The sequence below is a fragment of the Anser cygnoides genome, chromosome 8 (assembly GCF_040182565.1).
Source record: "Anser cygnoides isolate HZ-2024a breed goose chromosome 8, Taihu_goose_T2T_genome, whole genome shotgun sequence".
Classification (NCBI taxonomy): Eukaryota; Metazoa; Chordata; class Aves; order Anseriformes; family Anatidae; genus Anser; species Anser cygnoides.
The window spans coordinates 13,986,360-14,007,417 of record NC_089880.1 but is presented as its reverse complement, the minus strand read 5'-3'; the positions used below and the strand labels follow the sequence as shown (position 1 = coordinate 14,007,417).

Here is a 21,058-nt window from a genome sequence, read left to right as displayed (position 1 = left end):
CAAGACAGAGTCAGCACGAGGAGTGCAAGCTGCTGGGAGAACTCATGGCCATCCTCGCCAAAGCATGGCACTGGAGAAGAGAAACCAGTAGGCAACAGCCAGCCAAAAGTATTCATTATTTATTGGCCTCCTCCCTTTCAAAAACCCAACTCACAGAATAATGAAGTCAGCTCCGTAATACCTGTCCTATGCTGTACAACGGGAGAAGGAAAACATGCCAAAGGCAAGAATATTGCTTAAATACAAATACAACACAGACAATTACTCAGTATACCTTTATCAAGCAAAAGCACAGGCACTGCTTTACCAGAGAATCAGAGATAACGGGGTGGGTGAGTCCCCCAGAATGTCCTCCTCTGTCCAGAGCCTCCTCTTTCACCACCATGCTGCTCAGTGGGCTTCAGCAGGGCTGACCAGCACCTGAGAGCTCCCCCAAATGGCCTCTAAAGGAAGCTGGAAATGGTGTCAGAAGGGAGGTGGGCCCGCAGGAAAGCTGCAGGTAGCTGAAGGGAGGATTGTAGGCTTCTGTTCCTCCACGCTCTGCTCAGAAAAAACTTATGGCAGAAACAACCCGTGCACAATTACTCAGGTCTAGCGCCCTTTGCGAAACATCCCGCACCACACTTGAGGAAGGGGAGGGATCGGGCAGCACCAAACCAGAGGTGGAGAAACATTGAAGCCATTTTCAATACTCTAAAACAGATCAAATTAAAGCGCTGGCACTGCAGCAAGGATGGGACTGGGCTCTCAGATGCCAGTGTTTTTGGCTGTGGTTCCCCCAGAGAAAGCTCCTGTTCCTGGGACAAGTGCCTCAGGTCCTAAGTGCCTGTGCAGAGGGGAAACAACTTTGCTTTTCCTGGGCTCATCCAGGGAGCTGCCTGGTACCAAACTGACCGGTCTCAGAAGGGAAAGTTGTGCTTGTGTGCATGTGTGTGTGATGGGCTGCTAGGGAGACCCATGTTTGCCCAGAAGGAGCTTTGACAAAAACCCATTCCTCAAGGGCTTTGGGACCCAAAAAGAAAGGGTGTCCTTTCCTCTTTGCTGAAGGGGACAGGTGGAGCAGAGGAAAGACTTTCCACTTGAGAAGCCCCAGCAGTCCCCTCCTCCACCGACCTGCTAGTACAGGATCCCCTTCTTCCTCCATCTAGCACATCACCCCGAGCTCCAAGCCAACTGGCATCATTTTCTTTCCTCTCTCTTCCACCTGCCTGCAATGCATGGTGGAAGACCTGCAGCTTTACAAAAGGGGTTGTCAGCAGCATCTGATGCTGAATCTAAGCCATAACAAAAAAGCACACCAGAACCATTTCCAGCAAGGCCAGGACCAGGCAAGCTGGGAGAAGAGAGCCATGAGAAGCATCACCAGTGCCGTGGCTCAAAACTCATCCCAGCTTCCACTTCACGCTGCTCAGTCCCTGCCTGCTGAGCTCCAGAAGGTGAGGAAAGCCCCACAGAGAGCACAAGGAGGTGGCGGCAGTGTGAAAAGCAAGGAAAGGGACTTCAGTCCTTCTGTGTGTACCAGACCAGGAGAGGGGATCCAGAGGGGTTGGAGAACCTCTCAGCCCTGAGCTTCAGGCTCAGAACATGACTGTGCAAACTCCCCAGGCTGGCATCAAGCAACCCCCCCGCACCTTGGAGAACCGCAGAAGGAATGGGCTCCTCAGTCAGCAGCACCTTCATGCAAGCCGGTGTCTCCTTCCTCCTGAAACTGAGGGACGGATCATTTTGAAAATCAGGGACTCTCCCAGGCCAGCGTGACAACGTGAACTTCAGCTGCTATGCTAAACTCAAATGTAAAGTTTAGTTTGACACAAGTCCAATGCAGCTGATCCTGCCAGGACTGGGGAGAGCAGCTGGGCCGGGCTCTCCCACCTTCAGCCTGACTCAGGCTGCAGCCTTCCTGGAGCTGGCTCAAGGTAATTCAATGGCTTTTGTGTTGTAGCAGCCAGGAGGAAGACTTCTCTGGATGTCCTCCAGGTTCTTAATATCTGCTAGGATCTCATCAATGCTCATGTCCAGTTTCTGTACCCGGACCTTCTGCAGCGTGGCTCTTTGCTCCAGCTCTGACATCTGTTTCCTCAGCCGGTTGGTTTTGGTTTTGGCTTTACCAAAATTCAGCTCAAGCTGCTTCAGGCCTTCTTCATCCACAGCACCAGGCTGGTCTGTTGCACGGGAGGGAAACAAGGAATAAGTAACCACGGGTGGAGGCTGAGGACTAGCTCCTCCTAGATACTTCATCTTTACCCTGCTCTCCAGCCAATTTACAGGTGTCATCTGAGGCAAGTTCCCACAAAACACTCGGCACCCCCACGCAGAGCCCAGTGGTGGCCTGATTTGAGCTACATGGCTACAGCAACATTGCAAAACCTACTCATCAGATGCAGCAGCTCCTCCAGGGCACTTAGTGTCTCCTGCACGGCCACCTCTGCCTGGTCAGCCTCGTAATGGACACTTTGAGCTTCCTGAGCTGTCTGAAGAATGCAAGGTGGAAGCTGTAAAGCAAAGCCTTGCCCAAATGTCAGCAGGGAAGGGGACAAGGTGTGGGAGCCAGGGACCCACCTCCCGTATCACAGCGGTATCCGCCTCAACCTCTGAGATCTTGCCCTTGAATTCTCCATCCACTTCTTTGGCCTCGTGCTGCAGGGCTGCTACTGCCTTCTCCAGGGCGAGGACACCGTCAGCCGTTTTGTTGGCCTCCAACTTCAGCCGTGTGAGCTCCTACAGAAGGGAGAGGCATTTTGCTCGGGGGCAGAGAATGGCTGGAATCACTCTGGGTGCACCCGGGCGTGGAACTGGTGGGAACTGGGTCCTTCCAGGGACCCTGGGACCCAAGTTATCACAGGTTCTCCTGCGTCCTTCATGTGCTCTCACCAGCTGGTGCAGAGAGTTGTTTGTACGATCAGGGCTCAGCCCATCCGGCACATGCTGTTGAGTCCCTGGGGAATCACGACGTGCAGTTTGGGTGTCAGACCCACCAGCACCAAGCCTGGGATCTCATGAGCCTGTCAGCAACTCTGGCCATAGCAGTGACAGGTAAGGGCTCAGGGTGAAAAATCCCCTTGGTCACCAAGAGGTGGCTACAGAAATATACTACAGAGATCCCCATGGGACAATTTTGCCTGCAGAGATCCCCATGCACCCACTCTTTTCCAGCTACCTCAGGTATCTCTGCACGATCCACTATAGACAAAAGTCAACAAAAAAGCCAATGCATCACATCCACCACAAAGACCACAGGGGTCACCAACCATCTCCTCCTCCACGGTTTGTCCGTCCAAACCTCTTTTTGCCAGCAATAGCACCAGGGCTTGTCCTCACCTGCTGGATCCCCATGGTGATTTCCTTTGCTTCTCCTGCTATGCTGCTGGCTGCTTTGGATTCGGAAGCAGCATTGCCTAGGATGCTTTCGGCTCGGTCTGTTTTCTCCCTGGCACTTGCTACCATGCTGCTGATAATTGGAAGCCTCCTCATAGCATCTTCAGCTTCCCTTCTCTTGTCATCTGCTTGCAGGTTAAACTCTAAAAGAAATGCACACCAGCATGAAGTGGCATTACCTGCGTGAGAACTCAAGAGGGGGAGAAAAGGAAGGGTTTTCCTCCTGGCTTGGCCTGGTTTAGACTTCTCTCATCTTCCAGAAAGTCTGGCCACAATGGTGACAGCACAAGTAAGAAAGGAGGAGAGGAGCAATTGCCAGAGAGGATCTCCTACAGGTGTTTGCTCCTTCTCACGAGAGCTGCTGGCCTCCTGGGGGCACTGGGACCATCACCAGGCCCTGGGCAGCATGTCCCCACCACAGACACGGTGCGGAGCAGCATGTGATGCCACCACCCCGGCTCTGAGGACATTTCTGGCAGAGGCCACCTGCAGCCCACTGAGCACGTTCAGCTGTAACACGGAATTTGGGGGCAAGGAAGAGGTCAGGAGCACAAGGTTACCCCGCAGGCTCTTCAGGATCTGCTCCACTTCATAAAAGGTGGCGTTGCCGGCACTCATGGCTTGCAGGGCTGTGCTCCTGGCGAGGTTGGCTCGGGACAGCAGCTGGGTCAGCATCTGTGACAGACCGAGGGGACACAATGAGGTGAAGGACGCAGCACAGGAGCATCAGATGGTCCCAGGGCAGTCACAAGAACCACAGCAGCAGCCTGCAAGGAGCTGTGCTGAGAGAGAAGACTGCAAGCCCCTTCCCAAATGCCTTCTGTTTCCCCTGAACCCAGGTTACCACAGCCTGATCTATCAGCAGCACCATGAGCGCTCCTCAACCGGCTCAAGCCACCGTGAGCCACCTTAGCTCCAGTCTGTCCTGGAGCAGGTCCCTAACCTGCCTCACGTGGAGGAGGTGTGCTAGGGAGAGCCTGCAGCAGCAGCTCTGAGCGCATGGTGGCATCTCACTCCAGCTCTGGCAGAACCAGAAGAAGGTGGGACCAACCCCAACAGGCTGTGTCTGGGGAAATGTGCCATCCCGCAGCATGGCAGGGTGACATCCAGCCCCTTTGTGGCACAGGGGAGGACAGTGCATAGTCTCTGCAATGCAAGGGACACGCCACCTGCAGCTCAAGCTCGAGGTGACTCGGTCAGTGACTTACTGCTCTCTCGCCTTCTCCTCTCTGCAGCAGCTGCTTGATTTCTTCTTCCCAGAGGCCGGTGCGGCTCTGCAGCTGCCTGTACTGTGCCATGTACACGTCCACCATGCTCAGGAGAGCATTTGCATCCTTCTTCAGCTGGGTTGCCTCCCCCTGAAACACAAAGATGGGATCACTGCCTTGGGGGGGCTCAATGTCACCCTGTTGTTCACGGGGAACTGTGGCAAGCAGCGATGGATGCTCGTACCACAGCCAGCTGCAGGGGCAAAAGGGTGAGGAGTGGGACAACCAGGGCCCAGCTGGGATGGGGTCCTGGAACAGGATGAGCTGATGGAGGGGCAGGATGAAAGGGGATGGCTTGGCCCCACAGGATCAAAGCCCTCACCTCAAAGGACCCAAAATTGGTCTTCGTCAGGCGGGACAGGGAGCTGAGGAGCATCAGGCTGCTCTGATAAGCCTTGTCTGCCTCAGAGGCTGTCCTGTCAGCCTTGGACTCCAGGCCTCCAGCCAGTGACTTCAGCTCCTCATACCTGCGCAGATACAACGTGGAAGACTAAACCCAAGGACTAAAGTCAAGTCCTGCCGTCCTGCCTCCAGCTGCATGTTTCTGAAACATAGCTGAGGAGGCCGGGGGGGGGACACAGAGGCTTGGACACCCCTCTGCTCCATCCCGCAGCCCCTTTCCCTCCGCTGAGACACAGCCATCAACTTACTTCTGGAGCAGCCCTTGCAGGGAACCAGAGGCCGCTGCCTCCCCACTCACAGCCATGCGCACCAGCTCCAGTGCCTGCTGCGAGTCGTCCTGCGCCGCCTTCGTGGCTTGCTCGATGATGTTGGCTGCTTGCATGTGGCTGAAAAGCACGGGAGGAGCCTTGTGAGAAGAGCTTCCCACCCAAGTTTCTTCCATCGATGTCCTTTGCGGTTTTATCCAGAGGTGCTGGATCAGGCTCTCCCAGGAAATGTGATTTGTTTGAGAAGGGGACCTGCACCCTGGGATCATCTGCTTCGCTTGTTCCTCCTGCGTCTCCCCAGGGCAGAGGAGCACCAGAGGAACAGGTAGATGCTGCCTGTTCCAGCTGGATGCCCACGGGCCAAACTCTGACCAGGAAGGTGCTTGTAAAACACACTGCCCAACATCATTCTCATGGGAAACAGGGGACACCAAAGGCAACCCAGCAGACATGTCTCCCCTGCTCCAGGACTTGTACGGAGCCCATGGGAGCTGCAGCGTCAGGGCTAGGCAAGGCCACCAAACTGGGCCCTGCCATGTTCCCAGCAGGCTCTCGGTCCCCTGCCAGCACCGCGAGGAGGGACTCACCTGTTGGCTAACCTCAGAGCCTCTTGGGCCAGGATCAAGAACTTGTTTGAGCCTCCAGGGAAGTGTGAAACTGCAATAGTCTGAGGAGAGAGGGAGGGAGGTGTGATCGCTCTTCCCTGGCCTTGCATCCGATTCAGCAGGGATAAAAGCAGCTGTGGCATGCTAAACCTCCAGAGCCACCCAGAGACCCTTGCCTGCAGCTCTCCAGATCCCAGCCCTACAGAAAGAGCCAGTCCTATCCACCACAATTTATTCTCTGCTCACAAAGCAAATATCATAACTGTAACACGTCAAATTCTTTCTCCCTCCATGGACTTTTTCAACCTAGTGGCTGGGCTGAACTAAGAGCGTGTCACACAAAGGTGCTCTTACCACTCGACCCAGGGTGGATCCACTTCGGTCCAGGTCCAGCCTGGCTCTCTCCAGCAGCTGCCTGGTGTCCTGCACCTGCCTCTCGTACTGCCTGCTGAGAGACCTCAGCCTCTCCACCGTCGCCTTGGTGTCGTCCAACTGGCTCTGGCAACTGGACCCTTGTCCCTTCATCCTGGTTACACGGCTTTCCAGAGATCTGTCGGAGGCTGGGAAGAGGGAAAGAGGGAGGCAGTGGCTGAAATGAAGTGCAAAAAGGCAGGGACAGCAAAACCACACTGTGATATGACACAGGTTGCCCCTTCCCTTGGACTCTCGGTGGTCCCGTGCCATGGACACGCTCAGGGAAGTACACACAGCTGCCCCAGACTGTCATCTCCTGAACGATTTCTCTCAAGAGACAAATGTCCTCTCCACAGAGGCACCCCCAGAAGCTGCTCCCGCCCAGCCTACTCCTCCAGCCCTGTCTGATGGCAACCCTTGTGTGGTACCTTGCAGGCTGAGAGCTTCTCCAAGGATGGCCTGCAACGTCTCCTCAGCCAGCTGCATCTTCCTCTCCAGCTCCTCATCCATGACCCCGCTGCCAGCTTGCGCCTCTGAGAAAAGCAGCTCCAGCTCCTGCAGCTGCTGCAGGTACAGGTCCACCTGCAAAACACAGGTGGTCATCAGTGCATGGCCACCAAACCCGTGGAGGAGAGGCCAGGGCATGAGCCAGACCCATAGCATAGAAATATGGAGCGAGGAGTTGTTTTTTAGGTGAACGCTGCTTGCTATGGGCACAGCAGGCCAGCAGCTCTAGGTCATTGTTTTTTACATCAGTTGAGTCAGATGCAAGCACAAACTTCAGGCGCAGCCTGCAGAACCACCTTTCCCTCTCATGGGAAAGCCAGGACAAGATGCTTGAGGGTAACCGTGTCTTTGCATTCATTTCAGTGCGAAGCCACTCGTTTCTGCTCAGCTGCTGCCTTGCTGATCACAGCCATAACAAGGGCCACCATGAAGAGCCAGCGGGGCCACAGCATTAGGGCTTCACCTGCTAACAGCCACACCGATACAATGGCTGGGCTCTGCACCTCGGGGCTGACTGCAAATCTGCTGCCCGGCTGTGCTTCTGGGGGAGGAAAGCCAGGAGACAAGGATGGTCTCCCCTCCCACCTTTCTGCTCCAAGACCAAATGCTGATCGACCAGCTCAAACGCTCTCCAGAGCTGGAGCATCCGCGCAGCTCTGTGCAGGGAGTGGGCTGCCCAGAGGGACAGACAGATGGACACAGGGACACTCACCTGGGCTTTCACCTGGCTATAGCAGGCTGGGCACTCGCTCTGCTCGCAGTCGGGGCCCTCAAAGCCAGGCTTGCAGATGCAGCTCCCATCACTCCGGCATGTCAGGGGCTCGGCCCCCACCAAGTTGCAGTTGCAGGCTGTGGAGCATGGAGACAGGTCAGAGTGGCCAAGGACGAGGACCTTCCCTGCTCCTTGCTCTGGGCACGTCTTTCCACCCACTGCCTCCCCCTGCTTCCCTCCAACCTCGCTTTCCCACCACTTGTCCACAGGTGGGAAGTGTCCTAGGGAAGCCCCTAGGACACACATCAACCCCCACAAGGCACCCCGTGCTCTGACAAAGCCTTGGCTTTCGCAGCACCCACCGTCCCCAGGGCCCTGCCACCACTGGGGAACATGCACCTCCTGCCCGTGCTGCAGAGGGAGATCTGCTCTGGGTAACGCAGCTTGCCTCGGGTAAGCACCGCGAGCAAACACCCTTCGTCACCTCTGCCAAGGGCTTGGAGCACAGAACAAACACCAAAAGCCACAAGGCCAAAGTGCAAATGTACAGGGTCCATTAAGCCTTCTTGCATGCCAGCATGGACTTTCTTACTCATCCCCAGTCGCGGTGCTCAGACCGTGCCCACCGCAGGTTCGCTTCTACTTGGCCCCAGGGTGCTGCTGTGTGGTTTTTGGGTGCCGCACGCACAGCCCCCTGCAGCCGTGGGCTCTGGTTTGCTGAAACCTCCTGCAGCCAGGCTGTGTCCTCGAGCACAGCCCCCCGCCCGTCCCTGTCCTCGTACCCCGGCACTTGTCGGCAGGGTTGGGGGCCAGGGGGTTCCCAAAGAAGCCGTCCTTGCAGCGGTCGCAGTAGAAGCCGGCTGTGTTGTAGATGCACTTGAGGCACTCGCCCGTCTGGCGGTTGCAGTTCCCCACGGCGTTGGGCTCCACATTGCCGTTGCACTGGCAGGGCCGGCACGGCCGGGAGGCTGCGGGGTCTCCAAAATAGCCGTCAGCGCAGTACTCGCAGTTGGGCCCTGAGAAAGGGAGGGCGAGAAAAGCTCAGGGTCCTGGCCACAAACTGGAAGCCCCCAGCCTCCCTCAGCCCGTGGGGATGGGGACGCTGTGCCTGAAGGCTGCCACCTCCCAAATGCCGAGCGCCCAAAGAGCTCCCAAAAGCTGAGTGCAATGATTTTCCTTGGCGAGTCATGTCCTACTGTTCCCCTCCCTCTCCATCGATCCTTTTCCCCATGCACTTTATCTGTTTGTACAATAACTTTCCCAGGTGATTGCAGGAACAGCTCTGTGTATGTACAGCACATGCAGCTCCAGGGCAGGGCACGCACATTTGCACAGCCCTTGGCACGACGGGTGCTGGTGCTTTGCCTGAACACCGGGTTACCAGCGAGAGCAGCAGTGGGGTACACGGGTGGGGAAGCCTCGGCGAGAAGGCATGATTGCCCACCCAGCCCACGGACACCTACAGCTCCACGTAAAGCACACGAAAACTCCTGGGGATGGGCTAACGGACCAGAGCAAGGGCGTTACCGGCGGCTCCAGGAGGGCAGTGGTCACAGACGACTTCTTCTCTGCCCAGCACTGCCGAGCAGCCCTGGCCATTGTTGCAGGGACATGCCCTGCAGCCGTGCGGGGGCCGGGGGTCTCGGTAGAAGCCAAACGGGCAGCTGATGCTGTTGCCCACGTTTTCATCTCCCGAGTAGCATTCGCCTGAGGGAGGAAGGACAGGGTATGGGACAAGCCTTTTGCTGTCACCCCCCCCCGGCAGGACACCCTCCACGAATCCGAGCATGAGCAACTCAACTCTAGCTTTTCCCTTTGCATCAGAACTGAGGAGGGGACATACAGTGCCCTCAGCAAGGGGGCTGTGGGCATTTGGCTGAGGCCCCACCACACCACATCCATGTTCAACCTCATCCACATTCGTTACTTTGAATTCACATTGCAGCACTGCAGGCTGCTTTGGCAAAATGGGTAGTGAAGCATTTTCACATCACTCACTGATGTCTGTTCACACCACCCCTACCTTCAGAACACAAAGTGAGAAAAGATTGTAATGCTACCCAGGCAATAGGAGATGTTTTTCTGACCACAACCAGAACTAAGCCAAAGTTGATCCCAGCGTACCTTTCTTTTATTTGAGGCAGCAGCTCTTTCTAGGTTTTAGAGAGTTTTATCTGTGATGTTTCCTGTACTCCACCACCAGCCACCCCCAAGCCAGGGATCTCCCTCCCACATCCCCCCGTAGCTCGATTTTTGGGACACGGGCAGCCACCCTGCACCCCCGCCCTCCCAGCACACACAACGTGGTCACGACTCCTCTTACCGGTGTCCGGGTCACAAATTCCTCCCCCTTGGCAATTGCAGGGCACGCAGATGCTGAACGGCCCCATGCTGGGAGCATCTCTCCGGTAGCCAGCAGCACAGCTCTCACAGAACTGGCCCTGGTACCCGTCGGGACACTGGCACCGCTCCACCCAGGGCGCGAGGATGCCGGCGGCAGGCTGTGCTGACACCAGGGTGATGTTGTCGATGTAGCCGGTGCCTGGCGGGAGATGCAGCAGCTCACCTGCAAGATCCCGGCTTGCTCTGCAAGCCCCTGCATCTCCGCATCCATCTACACACAGGCTGCGCTGCCAACCGCAAAGAGCGGGGGCAGGTGGACCAGAGCTAAGGTCTTGTTTCCCCCACCCCATGGCTGTTGGCATCCTGCTAAAGCCCTTCATGATTTCATCTGGCCCATGTTATGACACGTTTTTCTTTGTTAAACACCTTTTAGCATGGCTGTCTCCAGCTGGAGACTCGTCTGCAGCAAGGAGAGCTAAGCCTTGTGCCGTACCCTTGTGGCTCCCCCCACTTACTGTACTCCCCAAAGGTGGCTCGGATCCGGAGGGCCGTCAGGTTCCCCAGCAGCCTGCGATATTCAAAGTGATTCAGCCTGGGGCTCCACTTGCTGCTGGGGTGCTCATCCAACCTGCGCACGGGACCAGGTAGAAGCCGTGTTGAAGACCGTGAGCTGTCCCAGCTGCTCTCTCCCGTCTCCCTCCTGTGCCCAAAGCACCGGGGGACAACCTCCACCCGCACAACCGGCACCAAGCGAAGCCCCCATCCTGACTCAGGACAGATCTCCTACCGCCCTCTCACCCTCATCCTTGCCCACAAGGAGAGATGCACAGAGCACCGACCCAAACCACTTAAGCCTGGCCGCCTCTGAGGGACCTGAGCTAGGTCCCTGAGCCCACCAGGCTCACCCTGCCCGAATCCCGAGTTCCCCTTCACCTGAAGGTGTACGTCTGGCTGACGCCACAGGGCAGGATCTTCCCGGGAGGCAAGAAGGGGGCAGTGACTCGCAGGCCAGCTCCTTCCAGGACCACGTCGTGCGGGGAGGGTTGCTGTCCCCCTCGGTCCAGACGGTAATCGAAGGAGAGCACCTGGCCGTAGCTCAGCTGCTGGTTCCCAAGGAATTTGGCTGCAAATGGAAGCAGGGCAGAGGACCAGAGGGAAGGAATTACAGGCTTAAAGTTTTGCTTTCCTCCTGAAGGCACACTCCGCAGGGTCAGACCAAGCAGCACTGCAATGGCTGACCCCAGCATCACCTCCCAGGCTGGGGAAGCGCTGGGGGTGTCACCTCCCTGCCCCAGGACGGTCCCTTCACTCTGCCCATGCCACCTCCTTCCCCAGCCCCCGCCGACCCCTGCAAGTCACCCCCTTCTGCCTCGATCAGCTGGGCTCCGTGCATACCAGGTGCCACAAAGTAGAGCGCTTCCCACGTCCTCGCCGCTATGAACACGTCCTGGTGGCGTGGAGACCACTGGAGCTCAGCTGGGGACCCATTCTCACGGACCCCTGTCCAGCCTTCTGCACCTGGAGGGCAAGCACGGAGGAAGCACCCCCCAGTCAGAGACAGGGAAGGGTGCTTCCAGCTCTCCAGCATCTTCTGCAAGCTGCATCTTTCCAAAAAAAAAACCTCTGATTTCCTATGTCTTGACCTGCTTGCCTCCACACCCTGCTTGTACCCACACCAGCAACCTCATCGACAGCAGCTGGGAACGCCTGTCCAGGGCTCCTCTGGTAACTCAAGGGCAGGAGGGTGGCAACAACCCCCCCCCCCTGCACACCAGCTGCAGGGATGGCCTCACCTTGCTGGAAGCTGGAGGTGATCCTGTGGATGCTGTAATTCTCTGCACTGACACATGAGGATGAGTGTCCGTAGCAGAAACACGGTGAGCATCCTGCTGGGTTTCTGGCATCCAAGTTATAGAAGTTTTGTTTGCACCTGGAAAAGAAAGGCTACGATGCTCGCGTGGTTTTTCTCCTCTCCCTCCCTTGCTCAGCCTGCTGTAGGACACAGCAAAGCTCAACCAACCCTCCAAAGACAGCCGTGTGCACCCATTGCTGCCTTTCAGGGTTGCCCCAAGGCAAGGACAGGCCTGCAGGCATCTCCCCTCCCGGGGGGGACCTTGGTGAGCATCTGGGAGTGGGGATGGGGATGAGCCCGGGCACGGTGCCCCAAGCCCCCCGGACACCCACCTGTCGCAGCGCTCACCGGTGGTGCCGCCCTTGCAGACGCAGCGGCCCGAGATGCACTCCCCCGTGCTGCCGGCTGGGTCACAGGCACACTGCAGGCTCCTGCAACGGGGACAGCAGGGACACCACGGTGACCTCCAGATCAGCGGGGGGCTCGGTGCCCCAGCGCACTGGTCATACGAGACATCAGAGAATCCACCCCCCCCTACACCAGATGGACCAGGGTGGGGCCCAACGAGTAGGAAGGGGCTGCAGCACTGATGATGCTGACACTTCCAAGGGTGCTTAACATGTGAAGGGGGCTGGTCCTGCTCTTCACAGGGTCTGGTCCTTCTCTTAATGACCTGCTCTTAATAAACACCTACATCCAACAGCAATTTTTGCACAGACGCGATTGCAGCAGGGCTGGCGCTACACAGGACAGTGACACTGTGCAGACCCGCGCTTGGGCTGGTTTTGTTCTACATCACCTCGCCCAGCTGCTGCCTGTTCTGCATTAGCTGGGTGGTAAAGCGTTGCCTCAGAGATCTGCTAAGGTCTCCTTCTGGTGCCACCACGTGGCAGTGAGCTCTGCAGGCAGGACGGGAAGCCCACCCCTGCTCTCCCCAAGGATGGAGATGGGTCGCCCATGGGCAAACCCACCTATGAAACAAAGCACCTCTGCCCCGGCCAGCGCAGGAGAGCCCCGGAGGTGGTCCCCGTGGCTGTCCCCACGCGTGGCTGGCCGCCAGCACTTACTGCCCGTGTCTCTGGCACCCGGCCTCGGAGAAGGAGTGGAAGCCCGGCTGGCAGCGGTCGCACTTCTCGCCCATCACGCCGGGTTTGCAGCTGCAGCGGCCGTCGCTGTTGCACTGAGGGCTGAGGGACCCTGGATGGAGGAGCTGGGCTGGATTTTTCCACTCAAAGCAACTCAAAGCATGGGGAGCCCCCCCTTTGCTCTCTCTGCTTGCCACCCGTTTTTCATGTTTGTGGGGGTGCCCCGGGCATCATTTCTCCTTAAAACTGCAGCAATGTGAAAAGCAGGCAGAGAAACTGGGGGGGGGGGGGGGGGCTGAAGCTTTCCACCCACCCCGCAGCATGGTGGCCCTTTGCAGCACGTCCTGTCCCCAGGTGTGATGCTGTGAGCTCAGGAATTAGCCCTTCACTTTTACAATGCAATTAAGGGACTTCATGGAGCCTGCCAAATGCTGCAACATGCAGAAACCTTGAGCCTGGCTCACGAGGCCAGCAAAAGCCTGGGCTCCCCATGCTGGGGCTTGGTTGGCATCCCCAGTGACAAGGGCAGGAGCAGTTCCCTGTGGGGCAGCTCCTGGCTGGCCCTGGCCACCTGCCAGATTGAGGACAGAGGGGAGCAGGAGGCACAGGGCAGACCTTGCCGCAGCGCAGCCTGTTTGGGGTTTGTTGGGGGGCCGTTCTTCCTCTCTGCTCCTCTTTTTCTCCTCCTACCAGCCACAAGCTCTGCCAGGGCTACTGAGCCAAGCCTTGCACAGGTGCGAATGCACACAACGGAGTCGGGGTTGGAAAACGCAGCAGAAACCCAACAAGCAAACTCTTCAGGCCTCCCTAACCCCACCGCCCTGTCAGCCCCGGTGGTGGCCCAGTACCCTGGGGGTGGCAGCGGCAGGGCAGGCAGCAGTCCCTGTCGCGCTGGCGGAAGTATCCCTCCTTGCAGCGCTCACAGCGGGGGCCCTCGGTGTTGCCCAGGCAGCCGAGGCAGCGGTACCCGTTCCCCGTCTCCATCAGTAGGTGCCAGTCAAAGATGCACTGTCTGGACATCCCGTTGCAGTCGCAGGCTGGGGATAAGAAAAGAGGAGGTTAGAGGGAAGGGTACTGGCTGCGAAGCCCGCCCATGACCCGAGGAACAAGTCCAGGCCACACAAATCTCCCAAAATGAGCTCGGCGATGCTCTCAGTCCCTCCCCAGAGAGTCACCAGCCATGGCCACTGCAGGCCATGCTCCACAGGGGAGAGCTGTGCCACCAGCGCAAGGCATGCTTTGCTGCCAGTTATTTCCAGGGCAAATATGGGAGGGGAGGAAAGACATGCTCTCAGCATCAAGGAATGTTTTACGCTTGCTCGACAGCTGCACGTTTATCGGTGCACCACATTCAAGGTGGCACCGAAAGGGGGAGGCAGGTGGGACGAGAGCTGCTGTAGGCAATGCAACCTCGCTGAAAAGGGACTTGTGGCCAAGGTAGTGCTGTCCTCCCATCTGTCCGCTTGCTCCGGGGGAAAGCAGGGCCCCCCAGGTCACCTCCAGCAGGGCCACCCAGGTCACCTCCAGCAGGGCCCCCCAGGTCACCTCCAGCAGGGCCCACGCCCCAAGCCCCTGCAGCACAGCCTGGCCCCCAGCCTCGTCCCCACCCCCCAGCTGCCTTACTGCAGAGGAGTGTCTCAGTTCAGCAGCACCACCAGCTAGAGCAGCTGAGGTTGGGAGAATAACTGGCAAAGACAGGCAGCAGAAAGATGTGACCTGAGGGATGAAGCAGGACCCTCAAGGGTGCAGAGCCTGCTCAGGAGCCGCTCCACGCTGCCCTGGCGCTGCCCACAAAGGTCCGTCCCAAGCCGGCTTCCCCCTGGTGCCCTCAGCCGCCGAAGACCTCTGTCCCCCCCCTATGCCCCAGGGCCCCCGCCATTCCTGGGCCAAGGCCGAGCCTGCAGGCCCGCTGCCAGTGCTGGCAGATGCCCTCGGATGCCCATCAGCACTCGTGTACCTGAGGAGCACGTTCAGCCCAGCCTGATACTGAGAGGAACGATGACAACCCGGCGCAAACAGGGACAGAGCTTTCCTAGCTCCAGCAAGTGTGGCTCTTGGTCCAGCCCTGCCACCAGGAGCCTGGCACCCAGCACTGCCCTGCCTGCTGGGGACACCTGCAGGAGCCCAAGTCCTGTCTTGGTCGGTGTGGAAGAAACGCCCAGAGCCTCAGTAGACATCTCCAGTGACCAAAGGGCAGAAATGATTAAAAAAAAAATTCTCCAAAAGAAGCACCATGGGGTTTTGTTTCCCAAGGTATTTGTACTCGCCTGCACGCTGTGACTGCTCGGTGCCCGTCCCCTCCCCTTCCCTCCATATTAAAGCATTTAACCCCACCCACACCTCGCCCTGCACGATCCAGAGGATTTAACAATCCAGAGGATTTACCAGCTTGCCAAATCACAGCTCCCCGGGGAAGGAAAGCCTGTTCTCAGGTCTTGCTCCAAGGCTGAAGCATGTTGAGAGCTGACTCCCAGCCTTGGCATGGATTCAGGGCTGGCTAACACGAAGCTGTTCACAGTGCTACTGCAGGTTGGTGCCACGGCCTCACCGCTGCTGCTGGTCTTCTCTTGGAGCCTGGCGGCCTTCGGCAGGCTGAGCATTACCACAGGCAAAGCAAGATGGAGCGGGCTCGAAGCCAAGGACAGGAGCCGCTCTGCAGCCGGGGGCCCCAAGGCCCTACCCACGGATTTCTTCGGTGCCGCATCGGGATGAGGGAGGTCTGGGGCACACATCCAGTAGGACCTCGCTCCCCAAGCTTCCACCCAGCAGAATAAAACACGAAAAATGTTTGGTTGCTGTGCTGATGTAAAGCCCACCATGGGAAAGGCTTGGAGAAGGAGACAGTTCTTTCCAACGCAGTGAATAAGCACGCTGCGCCTTGGCTACAGACACTGCGGTGCCGACTTTGAGAAGCACGCATGTACCACAGCAGCCAGCACCAGGCTAGAGACGTCAGCTTGTCTGCATGCTTGCTGTCGTAGGTGCTCTGCAGCCTGGTAAGCTTCCATTGGATCTCCCCAAGCCAAGAATCGCAGCCGGGAGCCTCCAAGTCTTCGCTGAAATCTTCAAACAGCCATTGCCACCCAGAGCAGCTCAGAGCTGTGAGCCCCTCACCTTCCTCGTACACCCCAGCCCACCTCCGCTCAGGCAACCGAAGCCCCTTTTTCCTCCCTCATTTCGCACTCAAAGGGTTGGAAACCTGTGAGCCCCCCCCGCACCTTAGCTCATCCCCGCACCCTGGAGAATCTTAAACCAGCCCCAACCAACGCCCGGGGACGTGCGTGCTGCAGCCAAGGCAGCGAGCAGAGGCAGAAAATAAAAATCTCCATCGGTATTTTAGAACACAATTATGGCTGCTGTAGTAATTACCCAATTAGCAAGCAAACCAAATTAGGTCTGTCCTTTAAAAACGCACTCATTCAGCACTTTTTTCCCCTATCATGTTCTACTGCGCTTAAATGAAATCTGATATCAAGGGACCTGCTTCAAATCCTGCAAGCCTATTTCCAAGCAGCAGTATTACAGAGAAACAAACAAAACCAACTGAGGCTGCTCAACGTTTATGAAGAACATGTAAAGAGCTGATTCTGGTCGTTAGGACTGCATGCATCCCGTAAGGCTCCAGCTCGCACGAAACACAAACTCCGCATGTGTTGCTGCTGGATCCTGGACGCTTCCAGCTCTTCCTCGGGCTCAGCAAACACGCTGGTTATCAGCGGCGGCAGGCAAACAAACCCCTTCCCTGTGCAATCCTTGTGCTCACACCCAAATCCCACCCAGGCAGCCAAGCTTTCCTCAGAAAGCAATACAGTAATTACACCCAAACAAGTTACTCAAAAGGGACGCTGGTAAAAACTGGTCTAGGTGCTCACGGGAATTTAGCTCCAGAGGAAGCCTGAGGAGAAGCACCTTAGGGGTGTGGGTTTATCCCCAGCAGCAGGAGGGGAGAGCGTGGCCCAGCAGAAGAGCGCTGCTGGACCCAAAGGGCTCCACATTCCTGGGGTTGGCAGCTTTGCTGCCGGCAGGACAGCTTTCCAGCCCCACAGCGGACCTCCCCAGCCCCCTGAAAGCCTCACCTTCTCCTCCTTCGGTGCTGAGGGCTGCAAGCAGCGGGGACACTGCCAGGACCACGAGCCAGCACCTGGCCATCGCCACAGCCCTGTGGCAGGCGCTGGGCACGCAAAGCCCCAGCTCCAGGCTGCTGCACTTGAGCTCCATTCTTATTTGTGTTCCCCCTCCACCCTGGTGGTTTTTATCAGCTCCTCCACCTGAGTCACTCCCAGCAGGAAGAGCGCGGGTGCCTTGCTCTGACTCACCGTGAACAGGGGAGCCCAGCCCAGCAGCGCAGCCAGGCGCACATGCGCCTGCCGCCAGCCAAAGGCATTGCCGACGACGGGACGCGGCACCCCGAGGGCCTGCTGGCGGCACCGTCCCGGGGAAAACGGCTGCTGGGACAACGTGACTTCGATGGCGGCTGCCCAGCTCTGCCCCGTCCACCCTCCTCCATACGGGCTTTGCCACCGCCCTCCAGGCAGGTCGGCACGTAGGAGCGGGGCTGCCCGGGCACGCAGACGGCACAACAGGTAGCGGAGTGAGAGGGGATGAGATCATGGGGAGCCCGAGGAGGGGGGACAGGGGCTGCCCGCACAGCCTCCCGGGCCGCTGAGCCACCCTGCCAGAGCAGGGAGAGGGGCCCAGCAGGACCCACAGCCAAAGGCTGCTGGGGATGCAAAAAGCCCCTGAAGTCAGCTTGGACACATGCTAATAAAAAAAAAAAAAAAAAGGCTATCAGGATCTACAGGCATCAGGTTCAGGAAATCCCCAGACCTAGAGATGGGAGAAAGGCTGGGAATTATCAGCGACTCTCATGCGTGTTTATCTGCTTTTACACCTGAGACAGAAAATGAGGTTAAACAGGCCATTGGCCTGGCCCAGTACAACTGCGTTTGTGCTGGAAAAGGATGAGGAGCAGACGCCCCGGAGCCCCGTGCCCATCAGCGTTTTGGTCCCAAGGGCTGCAGACTTGCCGTGTGAGACCCGAAGGCAGTTCTGCCTTGCTCCTCACCCGCACGTCTGAGGCAGCCGCGACCACGTCCGCAGGGGAGGAGAGCAGTCTGGAGGCCGGGTGTGCTGGGTTTGGGTGGCCGGGGGTGAGCAGAGCCCAGACGCTGCCCCATGGCAGAGAATGGTCAGTGCCGGCCGGCTCCAGAAGGACCCACCGCTGGCCAAGCCGAGCCAGTGAGTGCGTTTTGAAGAAAGGGAAAAGCTGCTGCATGACAGCAGTGGGGAGAGAGGAGTGAGAAAACATAGAGGAAACAGCTCTGCAGACAGCGAAGTCAGTGAAGGAGGGGAGTTCTTCTCGAAGAGCTGCAGCCTGGGGGAAGCCCACTGGGGAGCAGTTTGGGAAGGACAGCATCCCATGGGAGGGGACCATGAACCATCTCCCTGTCCTTATCTCAACCCTTGAGCCTATTTTCACTATATTTTTTCCCACCTTCCTTTGAGGAGCGGGAATGAGAGAGCACAGCAGTGGCATTAATTTTGCTAACAGTGTGAAACTCCACACCAGGGCCTCCCAGCCCTGCCCATAGCCAAACACACAGGAGAAATGGGACGCTGGCACATGCCTGTGACCCCCGAAAGCAGCCCTGAGGCTGATCTCAGGGAAGGATGGTGCTCATGCTGCAGCTCAGCACTGCTTATTGCCTTGATCTGTGACCGCGAGTGGGCCACGGACACCAGCACCTGCAGATGAAGGTGCCCAACAAGTTCACCCCCAGCCCAACGCTGCAGTTACCTTTCTGCCTTAGGGACTGGAGCCCAGCCCAAATCAGGCTGGCACTCTGCTCCTTCCAAAGCTAACAGACCCGAGCTAATTAACATTCAGGTCTCCTCCTGAACCTTTTAAGGTGCCCAACAGCCTCCGCGCACTGATGTACCCAGCGGTGACTCAGGGCTTCCCTCAGCGCCTCCTCGCGCCGTGGTGACCTCCTAGTACAACCAGCCTGAATTCACTGCCTTTTGCTGACTCCATTTGCCAAGTTTAACCTGCCTCCGCTGACTGATTCAACTCTCTTTTACAAACAGGCTGCTCCCTTTTAATTGCTTACACTGTGTCTTAATATAGTTCACAACAAGGAAACCAGCTTCGCAAATGCACTAGTGGCATATTGACATTTGACAACCAAGATTGTCTTGTCTGATTCTTTCATTATTTTTAAGTAGCGAGACAAAACCACCGCATTCCCACCTATTTGGCAGAGTTCTTATAGGTCTGTTTGTTCCTTTAGTGAAATGCACTTAATCCGTTCTGCTCCAAAACCCAAATTCTTGGCCGAGTTCTCTATTAGAAGACCAGCTCTCACCATCGGGAAGCTTTTCACAAGAATTGCGATTTTTCCTTATTTGGCTCTTTCATATTATTCCTTCTGTCTCGCCATTCGCACTCAGCCTCTGACCTCACTTCTGCAAACAAGCACTGACACAGCTCGCTCTCTAGTCATTTCTGCATATTTGCTTTGGTTACTCTTACCTCGTCATCCTCCACCATCACTCAAAGTCACCTCTAAAAGCTGCATTAATGCACACACGACACTACCCAAAGCAGAGTTTCAAGGCCATGATTTTCAAAACACACTAGACCTGAAACAAACTGGTGCCCACCACCCACTGCAGGAGAACCGTCACCCATCGTGATGGCAGCAGTGGCTGGAGGAGGCCTTACACAAACGTTGCTGCTCCCTTGGGGCCTGTGCAGAAGTGGGTTCTCCTCAGGTGCTTGCTCGCTTGCTTTCCTTCCAGCCGCTGCTGCCCCACACACACATGCTCACCTACACGTGTCCATGCACTGCAAAATCTGCCAGCAGAAGGAGCTTCCTCCCAGTCCCGCAGTGCCTAAAGCAGAACACCAGTGGTAACTGGTTAAGCCTTTAAAGACAGCCCCTTGCTCAGGAAAGTGTGGGCATCCTTCAGAAGACATCCTGTGGCACTTCTGTGGTTTTTGTGGACACTTCTGGTGTACCTGGAGGCACAGCTCGGCAGCTGGGACAGCCCATGTTCAGGAGAGGCAAACCCCCTAATTTCAGCCGCACAGAGCAGAAAAGAGATGGAGAATTTGGGCAAGGGCTTGGTGGGACCCCCCAGACCCGGCCGTGCTCACCAGAGCTGGCGGCTCCCCGGGTCAGGGGGGGCAGAGGAACAAGAACCCAGCTGGACCCCAGCAGCAGTCCCACCACCTCCACATTTTACACCAACAAGGCATAAAAAATTCACAGCCCTTGGCTCAGGGAAGCCACATCTCGTATGCCTAAAATTCCCCCTGGATTACGGGGCGGGCTGAGCTGAGAGCCACCCCTGGTGACGGGGGTGACCCCGCAAAGATCACAGCCGCGGGGCTGCCTTTCCCTGGCTGGGACCCAGGTCCTGCCCGCGGGGCCGCGGCGGTGAGCAAGCGGGGCAGGGTGCAGCAAGGAAACGCCGTCACGTCTGGCCTCGCCTCGCCACCGCCCTGCCTGTACACGTGAGGGGATGAGACACAGGCAGGCAGGCAGGAAGACAGGCAGGGACTCTGGCGTATCTGTCTTGCTGTGCTCTCCCCTTTGCCTCCAGAGAGCAGCCTGGGAAGGGCCCCAAGCTCCGTGAAGCCCCCTGGAGCTCCCCCTTTCGCTAGGACAAGCACCCGGCTGCTTTTCACCCCAGCTGTGAAGACTCCTCCTCTGCCCAGGTCCTTTCCATTGCCAGCTGACCCCCGTGCCAGCCTCTCCCTCCTCCGGAGAGCACAGGCGTGAAGATGGAGTTTGACCTCGGAGAGTGGGAAAAGTCCCCGGAAATTAGAGAAAAGCCAGCAAAGCATGGTGCTGTCCCCCGTGAGCAAGGTCCCTCCTCTTGATGTCTACCTCAAGGTCAAGCTCAGCTCCTGCTGGGCAGAAACATCCCCCTCAGATCCTGGGTGGACTCCTGGGCTCAAATACCTGATAAGCTTCCTCAGCTCACTTCCTTTCACACCGTCTTGTTTCCCAGGCCCCAGCAACGAACAAGCCTGGAGAGAGGCTGCTGGGGAGCAGGTCCCTCAGGTCCCCACGTCTCTGCAGCTCCTCACTGGCCGTGGTGGCAGCTCCTGCATGGGTCAGGCACTCCAGCCCCGGTGATCTGGCAAGGGGCTGTCAAAATAAGCGCAGGAAAAGGCACAGTACAATCTGACAAGACTGTGGAAGCGCTACCACGATTTCT

At 57.5% G+C, this 21,058-nt stretch overlaps 1 protein-coding gene across 3 annotated transcripts; it reads right to left on the bottom strand.

Moving 5' to 3' along the window:
• Window positions 1-97: 97 nt before the first annotated feature.
• LAMC2 (laminin subunit gamma 2) lies at window positions 98-17,133 on the bottom strand. Of its 3 annotated transcripts, none has more exons than XM_013191478.3 (23): window positions 16,906-17,133; window positions 13,678-13,866; window positions 12,812-12,941; window positions 12,077-12,175; window positions 11,686-11,822; window positions 11,288-11,410; window positions 10,826-11,015; window positions 10,408-10,520; window positions 9,873-10,091; window positions 9,077-9,256; window positions 8,332-8,565; window positions 7,550-7,686; window positions 6,759-6,912; window positions 6,271-6,476; window positions 5,899-5,978; window positions 5,294-5,431; window positions 4,966-5,110; window positions 4,584-4,733; window positions 3,936-4,050; window positions 3,319-3,518; window positions 2,560-2,718; window positions 2,372-2,471; window positions 98-2,162 (listed from the first exon to the last, which is right to left on the bottom strand). In XM_013191478.3, the coding sequence occupies exons 1-23, from the start codon at window positions 17,045-17,047 to the stop codon at window positions 1,912-1,914; spliced, it is 3,591 nt and encodes a 1,196-aa protein (XP_013046932.3). In that variant the 5' UTR covers window positions 17,048-17,133; the 3' UTR covers window positions 98-1,911. The 3 variants fall into 3 exon arrangements, with proteins under 3 accessions (XP_013046932.3, XP_047929310.2, XP_047929309.2); XM_048073353.2 differs by lacking the exon at window positions 16,906-17,133 and adding an exon at window positions 15,215-16,050; XM_048073352.2 differs by lacking the exon at window positions 16,906-17,133 and adding an exon at window positions 14,787-15,106.
• Window positions 17,134-21,058: the final 3,925 nt, after the last annotated feature.